The 10,298-nt window shown below is 56.0% G+C and overlaps 1 protein-coding gene across 1 annotated transcript; it reads left to right on the top strand.

Annotated features, from left to right (window-relative positions):
* Positions 1–4,871: 4,871 nt before the first annotated feature.
* On the top strand, positions 4,872–7,657 carry RAB39B (RAB39B, member RAS oncogene family; the record flags this gene model as incomplete). Its single annotated transcript, XM_084258266.1, has 2 exons — positions 4,872–5,086; positions 7,201–7,657. The coding sequence occupies 2 exons, from the start codon at positions 4,872–4,874 to the stop codon at positions 7,625–7,627; spliced, it is 642 nt and encodes a 213-aa protein (XP_084114392.1). The 3' UTR covers positions 7,628–7,657.
* Positions 7,658–10,298: the final 2,641 nt, after the last annotated feature.

Raw genomic sequence — 10,298 nt, 5'->3', positions numbered from 1 at the left:
ACCAGCGCTGTTACAGGTCCAGAGGAGGCCGCCACGACTCCATAGGCTTAGCATCTCCTCAGATGACATTAACATGATTCAGTAATGGTGTAGTTATCCATTAATAATGGTATTATTAATCCTCACAACAACCCCACAGCTATGTAAAAACACAACTGTCAATGCAATTTATTTCAGAAAAAAACATCAAGAGACAAAGTAGCTGTTTGAAAGGAATCCAAGGGACAGACAGACACATATGGACAGAGTCACAGCCAGGAAAGGAAAGTCAATTCATCTTCATGATAAAACACTTTATACTTGGGGTTCGCTTCTCCTTGGGGCTCGAAGATCCTAAGAACACAGGCATTTCTGCATATTTGTAGCTCTGCCCCTGTGAGACTCTCAACCATCTGGGCCTCAACCTGCTGTGGACTTTCAGTCAAGAGATTGGCGGTCAGGGCCAGGGAGGCCAGTCAAGTTGAGTGTGAATTGCTCTGGTGCGCTATGAAGTTATCAACTATCGTTCCTTTGTCTTTTTCTAGGTCCAGAATAATTGTTAATTCAGAAGTAGTTGCTATAATTATTCCCAGTTTACAGCTAACAAAGCAGAGACCTGGAGTGGTTTGAGTTCATATTTACCTTTACTAGTGCGACAAGTGACGCTCAAAGAGGTTACACGCCAGCCTGGTGCGTGCTAAGACCTGTGACTGGAAGCCCCATTTCAGCAGCAGGATGCTCCGCCCACAGCAAACACACAGGGCAGCCTCAACTCTTGGGCCTTTGTTTCCCAGACGCGCCCCGAGGCTGTGGTCGGGAGCCTGTTTCCTCTGTGTACTCGAGGATTCAGGCCTCACAGCCAAGTCTTGGAACCACCTTTGAGTTCTTTTGTGCATCTGGTCTCTATCGAGTGAGGTGGTCCAGCATCCAGCACCAGTTACAGAAGAGGCTCTCCTGGCTACGGTGTATGCCCTGGGTCCCTTCGTCAGCACTAGATCTCCCAGGGGCTACAGTTACCCGCTCTGGGTAATCACCAAAAAACACTAGTGTGAACAGATACCTGCACGCCCCATTTACTGCAGCACTGTTTCCAATAGCCAAGAGCTGGCAACAACCCAAGTGCCCACTGACCGGTGACCCGCCAGGAGGATGCACACACGCTTGCAGCACCCCTCGGTTGTGGAGGATGAAGGCCTGCCACGTGCAACAACAGGGAGGAGCCTCACGCAAATTCTGCTCCGTGAAATGAGCTCTCAACAGCTCTCAGTGTTCTGAACTCCCAGCGGGATCTCACCCAGCGTCCATCGCCCTGCAGACTCCCACTCTACTCACCGCCCAGCTCCACAGACCCCTGTGCATGTTTATGTGCTCGTGAGTGACACCAAACTCCATTTGTGTGCTCAGGCTGCCCTCACAAGACACCGTGACTAAGGAATTAAACAGGGCCTCCCCGGTGGCGCAGCAGTTGAGCGCTGGGTTACGAAGCTGCCCGCGGCCTCTGCAGCACCGGTTCCATCCCCGGCTGCTCCCCGGCCACCGGAGGAGGGTCCCGCATGGCGCGCAGACCTCTCCTGCCGCCCGCTGCTCCCCTCAGCAGTGTCCTTCGGTCCTTCTGCCTGCTCTGCTCCCTGCTCTGGCTCTGGTGAATCCTCTCACCCTCCCGCGCTTCTGACTGTACCCAGTGCTGTATAAATAAATAAATAAAAATAAATCTTAAAAAAAAAAAAACTAAGGGATTAAACAACAGGCGATGCTTCCTCGCAGCCCTGGAGTTCAGAGACCAAGGACGATGACAGCGGGGCTGGGCTGGGCTGACGCCGCCGCCTCCTCGCGCTCGTGGAGTTACACGCGCCCCGGCTGCCCCGGTGCCTCATTGAGCCCTAGTCATATCCAAAAGGCCCCACCACCAAACACAGTCGCATAGGGGGACAGGGTTTCCATGTACCCCAGCGTGAGATGTCCAGCAAGGGGCCCGTGCCCCATCCAGTCCTGTGGCTCACTCTGCGCCAGATTCTGCAAACTGTATCGAATTAGGGTGGAAAGAAAATACCGCAGAGAAGCAGAATTGAAAAACAAGAGGCCACTTGTAGGAAAGAAGGTATGTGGACACCAGATAGTGTTTGCAGTAGGTTTTCTTTCTTGCAAGTTACAGCCCGAGAGTGATCAGCAGGGGCGGAAAGGCCTTGAGACACTCATGTCAAGGAAATGACACCCCAGGAACTCAGCCGAGCTGGAAGGGCAGACCTGGTTTTCATAAGTTAGGGAACTTCAAAAAGGCTACTACTTCTGAATTAACAATAATTCTGGACCTAGAAAAAGACACATCCCGCTGCAGCCTCTGCAGCGCCGGTTGGATGCCGGCCGACAATGGTCCCACATGGTGAAGCAGACCTCTCTTGCCATGCCCGCTGCTCCCCTCAGCAGTGTGTTTCGTCAGTCTGCCTGTTCTGTTCCCCGCTCTGGCTCTGGTGAATCCCCTCACCCTCTCACACATCTGGCCTGTGGTGAGCAAGGTGAGAAGTGTAGGGATCAAGGGGCCGGCAGCTACGGTTGACCTCTAATTACTGAAAGCAAAAGTCCACTCCACATAGGAAAATAATTTTAAATGCCATGGCAGCTGCAGGCATGGAGTGCAAAGAAGTAACTTGAAGTAGCAGTCTTCAAAAGGTATGACTTGTAAGGAAGAAAAAAATACCAAAAAAGTGAGAAGCAACTTTTACTAAGTTGGTGTTGCAGAGAAAGCGAAGCAAAGAGCAAACGCTTAGCAGCGTGCAGGAAGAAAAGAGAGTAAGAATGCCATAGGAACATGACTCCCTGCACCACCAACAAACAGTAGACTTGGCAGTTTGATACACTAGGGCAAAACTTTAGACTAAGAAAAACTCAGAGAAACCCTGAAGACTCTTCTGTAATCCATATGGCATGACGACTCCCAAATCAGAAAACATTTAACATCCTCAGTTGGTAAAACATCCTAGTTCAGAAAACACCCCTGAACTGCACACTTAAAAGTGACTAAGATGGGCCTCCCTGGTGGTGCAGGCGGTTGAGCCAGCGCTGTGAAGCTGTCTGCAGTCTCTGCAGCGCCGGTTGGATGCCAGCTGACGGGGGTCCCACATGGTGCACAGACCTCTCCTGCCGCGCCCGCTGCTCCCCTCAGCAGTGTATTTCAGTCAGTCTGCCTGTTCTGTCCCCTGCTCTGTCCCTGGTGAATCGTCTCACCCTCCCGCACATCTGGCCTGTACCCTGGTTCTTGTATAAAAATAAATAAATCTTTTTTTAAAAAAGTAAGTAAGATGGTTAGTTTTGTGTTATGTTTTTATTGCAATTGTTTTAAGAGGTTCCAAAAGAATCTGAGTAAAGACCAAAAAGAAAACTAGAAAAAGTGGAGCAAAGTCAGTGAAAGAGAACCCGAAAAAGGAAGCGATAAAGACAAAAGTAGGTAGTAACACAGTAGGGAACGGAAAAATGACAGAGCTAGTTAATGATGAGTTGTGACAAGTTCCAAGAAGTATGTCTTGACTTTACCAAAGAAAACATCTAAAGTGCAGTTTATTAGGTTAAGGCCTATAAAATGGAGTCAGGAGGCCATTAAGGAGGTGAATCTTAGCTACATCTTCTTACTGTGGAACAGACTCTTGTGAACCTCAAAACTGACAGCCTTCCTGGAACAGCACCCATTTCTCAGCAACCAATGTGAAACAACAGACTTGGGGACTTTTGAAGCTAAGTAGTTTAACAATCCTGTAGATAGTAGAGGATTTCTGCGTCAATTTTTATGACCTTCGTCCTCTTCCCTTCTGAGAACCCCTCATTTGCTGGGCAATGAAGGTACTTCTTAGTTCTCTGTCTCCGGGGTTGCATTCCTGAAGACCCCCAAATAAGCCACATACTTGTTATAGCTTGCACCTCTCCTTGAGGTTCGAAAGCACGAGAAGTTGGACCCAGAACTCTTGAGCTCCACCCTACCACCGACAGTGGCCTGGGGAAGGGGCCGTGTTCAAGGAAAAAGTGATACGAGAATGTTCCTAAGAGGATGGTTGGGAGTCGGCAGAAGGGCACAAGATGTCAGCGCGGGGCCAGGAAGAAAGACATGGGTTCAGGGCGATGTGCGCGAGGCGCGTGAGGGCAAGAGGCCTGTTACACGCGTGCCGGGGTGCTGAGGGCATCTGACGTGCAACGGCCGGAGTGGGAAACAGCCAGGACTGGTGTCTGCCTAGCGCCCGGTGATGAAATACTAGGGGACCCGCCGCAGAGGCTGGCCTAGCCCGGAGACGTGAAGGGGCGGGGGAGCGGCAGGGCGAGTGGGCCTCAGGTGCAAACGCTGTTTTCTCAACGCGAAACCCGGGAGGTGGCGCGGAAGCGCAGGGGGGGGGGGCGGAAGCGACGGGTCTGGCCGCGGACGCTGGGCTCGAGCTCCGAGTTTTCAAGACCAGGAATCACTTCTGCAAGCTGAGGTACGGGGCTCATTCTCTTCGCCTCCTGCCCGTGTCCCTGCGCCAGCGTGTGCGCTTCCGGGCCACAGCGCCCGCCCGCCCGGGCGCCCTCGCCCGCCCCTCCGGCACCGGCGCTCCGCCCGCCCCCGCGGTCCGCGAGCCTTGGAGGACGCCCGGGGCGGGCGGGCGCGGCTGGCGGCGGGTCCGCGTGCGCCGCTCTTCGGGGCAGTGCGGCGGGCGGCGCGGCTACGCAGGGCAATACGGCGGCCCCGGCGGTGATGAGTCAGTGCGTGGTGCTGATGCTGCTGCCATTTCATCACCTCCGCGGCGCAGCATCAGCCTCCGCGGCCCGCGCCCGGGCCTGCCCGCCTCGGCCTCCGCGGCCCGCGATGCTCTCGCGGCCGGCCTAGCCCCGCGCCGCGCCCCGAACCTGCGGGCGCCCCGGCCGCCGCGGCCATGGAGGCCATCTGGCTGTACCAGTTCCGGCTCATTGTCATCGGGGACTCCACGGTGGGCAAGTCCTGCCTGATCCGCCGCTTCACCGAGGGCCGCTTCGCCCAGGTCTCCGACCCCACCGTGGGCGTGGATTTTTTCTCCCGCCTGGTGGAGATCGAGCCGGGCAAGCGCATCAAGCTGCAGATCTGGGACACCGCGGGCCAGGAGCGCTTCAGGTGCGGCGGGGGAGGGTCTTCGGGCCGGCCGGGCCTGGGGCCGGGTCGCGGCGGCCCCAGGGCCGGTAGGTTGTGCCTGGGGCACCTCCAGCTCGCGGGAGGTCCCGCGCGGCCACAGCCTCGCCCTGGTGCGGAAAGCGGTCGATCCTCCGCTGGCACCACGCCTCCGGCAACCTGCCCCGGCGGCGAGGCGGGCGGGCACCTACCTGCGGGCGCCGTCCAGGCCGCCCCACACCGTCCCGGCGCGTGCCGGGGCCTGCCCGCGGGGGTAGGCATAGGTGGGTCAGATACGGGTGCACAGACAGCTGTGTTACACAGACGTACGTGCGTCTGTGCGTGCGTGATGCCCCTGGCCCCCAACACCGCACACACGAGGCCGCCCGCTGAGCACAGCACGCCAGGGAATGCCTTGGCAACAGGACGGCCCTGGCCTCTGAGAAGTTGTGCACTGGCACAGGCCGCCGCTGCGCGAAGACGGCCCACTCCCTGCTCCAGCGCCCGCCAGGACGAGGCAGTGTGCACGGTGGCTCCTCCCGTACAGCCCTCGCTGTCCTTTGTCATCACAAGTGGGAGCACAGGGGGGAAAGGCTACCGGGCGGGGGAGGACCAGGCAGCTCAGAGCCCAGGAGTGGAAGCGGCGGGAGAAAGAGCAGCAGTGAGTAGGCAGCGCAGCTGGGTTTTGGGCTAGAGTCACATGGACCTACCGATGCCATCACCCCCTTTTGCTCTGTGGGACTCACGTTCGTAGAGTAGACAGGACACCCTTGCAAATTTCAGTCTCCAGCTTTCCCTCACAAGCAGCCCGGCGCAGGCGGCTGAGCATGTGTGCCTGGCACTCATCATAAATGGAGCCGTGTCTCGTGTGTGTTTGCTGGAGCCTCAGTGTGACCAGCCCTTTCGTATCCACTTCTTACTGCGTGATGTTAATTTGTAAGAGTTCCCTGTGGATCAAGAATATAAATCCTTCTGTGTCACAAAGGCAAAATGCTTTCCCACCTTGTCATGTGTCCTTGAAGAAAAAGATCTTCGATGTATGGAAGGTTTTCATTTTTACGTAGTCTCACACGGTGCTTGCAAAGCCTTTGTCACTTTCTAAATCTTCATGAGCCACTAGCACCGCATGTCAGGTTGCCTTTGATGCCTAAGCAAGCTGTTTGCAGAGCAGGACCTCCTTTCCAGGCCCAGCCACCGGTCTGCACAGGGAGGTAGAAGCACCTTCACTGGGGGTAGAAACACTTTCAGGCCCGGGGCTGATCTGCCTGGATCAAACTTGTTTGTGAGATGGTTCTTACCACCCTCTGCTCTGGGGGCATCGCCCCGTGAGTCCAAAGCCTTAAGCTATTGAGACTCCCACTGTTTAGGAGACATTAACCCTAAAAACAGACCTGGACCCCGGGCAGCACAGTCTAGGGGAAGTGGCGCACCCTCGACCGCTGTCAGCGTGCACACAATGAGCGCCCAAGTCCGCCCCTCAGGCCCATCAGGTCCCTCCTCTGTACAAGACACCGCAAGTGTAGAGCAGAACTTAGAAGCTTCAATAAGTCCTGTCATTGGAGGCGGACACGCTGGCTGTCTCAGCAGCGTTTCCCTGTGGGGGGGCTCCTGAGTCAGACTCACAGAGATGTGCTTAAGGGCCTAGCACCCCGTCCCCAGGTGGCTTGGGAAATACAGGACAGTGTGTATTTGTGCTCACAGGAGAGAGGGAGGACTCCCGTGGGACTGAAATAGACAGACTGGGAGACAAGCATTCTAATAAGGGGCAGACGGAGCACCACCATATTCGTTTTCATTCTAAAAATTCCTGCTTCAACTCCTGTGCCCTCCCGCTCACAGGACCCTCACATCTGTGCCACACAGCGGCCTGTGACCCAGTTGGCCCTTCTCACAGGAGAGGTAGTCTCAATTACTCAGAATTAGTTGTGGAAATGCCTGCAAATCCATAAGCAGCCCCTCTAGAAGCCGTGTCAGTTTTGTGCGACTAGAAGTTTGCCTGTCATCACTGTTACTGAATGACATCCGCAGTCCCGTGTCAAAAGAGGGAAAGCCCTTTAGACCAGAGGACAGTGTCAGAGTTTGGGCCTCACTTGACCCCTCCCTTCTCTCTTGTGCTCTAGATCCATCACTCGGGCCTACTACAGGAACTCAGTTGGCGGCCTTCTCTTGTTTGACATTACCAACCGCAGGTCCTTCCAGAACGTTCACGAGTGGCTAGAAGAGACCAAAGTGCACGTGCAGCCCTACCAAATCGTGTTTGTGCTGGTGGGTCACAAGTGTGACCTGGATACCCAGAGGCAGGTGACTCGCCACGAGGCCGAGAAACTGGCTGCTGCGTACGGCATGAAGTACATTGAGACGTCGGCCCGAGACGCCATCAATGTGGAGAAAGCCTTCACAGACCTGACGAGGGACATTTATGAGCTGGTTAAAAGGGGGGACATCACAATCCAGGAGGGCTGGGAAGGGGTGAAGAGTGGGTTTGTACCAAACGTGGTTCACTCTTCGGAAGAGGTGGTCAAATCAGAGAGGAGGTGCTTGTGCTAGTGAAACTACGCGCTCCTGCCTGACCTCAGGTGATTGAGACGAGGAGACCTGAGTGTGACTAAAGAGAGGTTGACCTCCATTTTGGATACTGGGGGCTGGGACAGGCTGTGGGCAGGGCCTGGGTGCTGTGACGAAGGGACTGAACCACTGATGTGGCCTATGCCAGGCAGTGGCTGCTCTGTGTGCCCTTGGGGACTGGGGCTTGGGGAGCTGGGCCCCCAGAAAAGCACCCCCACAGACAGGACAAGTGGTTCTTGGTCCTTCAGCTCATTCATAGCTCATGAACATGTAACATGTCAAGGGGGCAGACCATCACACTGGGAACAATTCACAGGACTAAGCATGTCCAGGCCAGCTTCGGCAGTGAGAACGGCCCACACCAGGCGTGCTGCGCTTTGGACAAAGGGTAGCAGGTAGCTTTACAGAGCACATGTGCAGGCAAGGGGTGCGCGCCTGCTACTCCTAAGACCCTTTCAAGGTGAAGTACAAGCGGTGCAAATACGAGGCGCGAGGCCACGTCCACAGTTACTGCCACACTCAAGAAAACATGGCAGCAAGAGGACGAGCAGCTGTGTGCAAGTGGGGTGTGAGGAACAGAAACACTGGAACCCAAACACCCTACCTCTTGCCCCCCCGAGCACCATGGGGTTCCCTGCAATCCAGGAGACCCCACCTGTGTCTGTGGGCACCCGGGGCAGTCCCCTTCCAAATGCGACGGTCACGTTCATGACTAGTTTGACCATCATACAGGACTGTGAGGCTTCTTCCCCATTCCACACGAGAGCAAACCAAGAGGCAGGAGACTCACTCGGCCACTCGCTGCCTGGCTGCCGTCCTCGAGTGTCAGCTCTTAACTCAGGGGACAACATCAGAGATGGAATGGCTGGCTGGAGGTCGCCTCACCTTCTCGAAGGATGGGACACTGTACGTTACTTCTCGGATGGTAGGTAGTTCAGCAAAAGCCATACTTTCCACAGGGAGGCAGGGAGTGTGAACTGCAACATGAGTGTGACTGAGTCTGAAAGTCTGGGGATTCACTTCAGTCAGAACAAAGAAGCCAAATGCTGAAGATCGTGGAAATGAACCCCTGGGGCAGCCTGCAGCACCCACGTCACTCGTTCCCTGCGGCTGGACTTGGCTGTGGTCATTCTGTCCAGGCTTTGTGGTTGCGGAAGGCAAATGAGAGAGGCTGCACGGATCGGGTGGCCACAAGATGTCATACTTAATTATGTTTAGGAAACTCTGAAAGCAAGATTATCCAGTGGATAAATACGATTTGACTGGATTCTGTCAGTTCCAAAAAAGGATAGAAACAGAAATTCTCTATGGTTTTCTTGACTAAAAATACATTCTATGTATACTTTTCCCATTCCTTACATTTTTTTAGGCAGGTTTTAAAATAGCATAGATCCAGCAGAGATGGCCAAGCTTAATTGCTTAAACAAGTTCTAGAAACTTTCAAAATCATTTTAGTAGAATTCAGTGCCATTGTCACTGCACTCAGTGGGTGTTAGAAAATAAGTGTGGAAGAGCCAGGTGTTAACACCATACTAAGGACAAAGCTTTAGAAGCTATTTTACTACATAGGTAAAGAAAAGATAAACTAACCTGTCACAATGACCACAACTGCATGTTGGGTTAGATCGTCTCCTATTCCAGAACAAATGTGCTGTATCCTTTTCCTCGCCTTGTCGTGCGCTGTGATGAAACGTGGATGAAAATATGCTTGTATTTAGTAAAACGGTTGATCACGTGGCCGTGTGTCTCGTCGCTGCTTGCGGCCTGGGACGTCCGTGGGACTCGCTGCTGCGGCGCCCTGGGCTTCCGGCGCACGCTTGGGGGAGGGAAGAAAACCAAGACGTCTCCCTCTGAGGCCGGGCGGGGCGGAGCCGGGCCGCGCCCCGGAGCGTCGGCCCTGGCGGCCCTGGCGTGGTCGGGGGTGGGCGAGGGAGGCCAGGAGCAAGGAAGGGCGCCCAGGGAGGCGGCACGGACCGCTCCTCGCCGCTGGAAACGGCTCGGTTCCCCCGGACGCCGGGGCCTGTCTGTTCCGCAGCCACGAAGGCCCTGGATGAGCCCGCGAGGTCCCGATTCCTGTCCCCGCTTTGTCCCTTTCCCGTGGACTCCGGGTCCTCGCGGGCAGCTGCCTGTGTGACCCCTGCACGGCAGTGGCCATGCGGCCTCCGGCCCACAAGCTCCTCCGTCGCGCGGGCGGCGACCGTGGCCGAGGCCCCACCGCTCGCGCGACTCCCGTCACCAGCGCATCTGCCCTGCGCGGCCACGCGCCTACCGCGAACGCGCCGGCTCGTTCCGCAGGCGTTGCTTGCCGGAGTCGCTGGGACGACGGCCTGTCTCCCCACTTGCACTCACCCCACCGGCGACCCCCGGCACGGCGGCTCTCATGCTCGCACAGCGCCCTAGCGGTTCCCACGTGCTCGTCCTAAAACACGAAGCTCCCCGTGGCCTCCAGAGGGAAGTGCCTTCTGCCCGCACCCGTCTCCGCGGCGGCCTGCTCGCCCAATCAGCGCACGGCACGGCGGCCACAGCATCCCCATTCCCTTTGCTGAGCATCTGTGGGTCCCACCTGCAGTCCAGCATTGGGCTCCCTGGGGCCCAACAAAGCTCAGGGTTCACAAGCGGGGAGAGGAAGCGTCGGCGAGAAGGGCAGGGCTGG

The sequence above is a fragment of the Talpa europaea genome (assembly GCF_964194135.1).
Source record: "Talpa europaea genome assembly, chromosome: X".
In the NCBI taxonomy this organism is placed as follows: Eukaryota; Metazoa; Chordata; class Mammalia; order Eulipotyphla; family Talpidae; genus Talpa; species Talpa europaea.
This window is presented reverse-complemented; position numbering and strand designations above follow the sequence as displayed.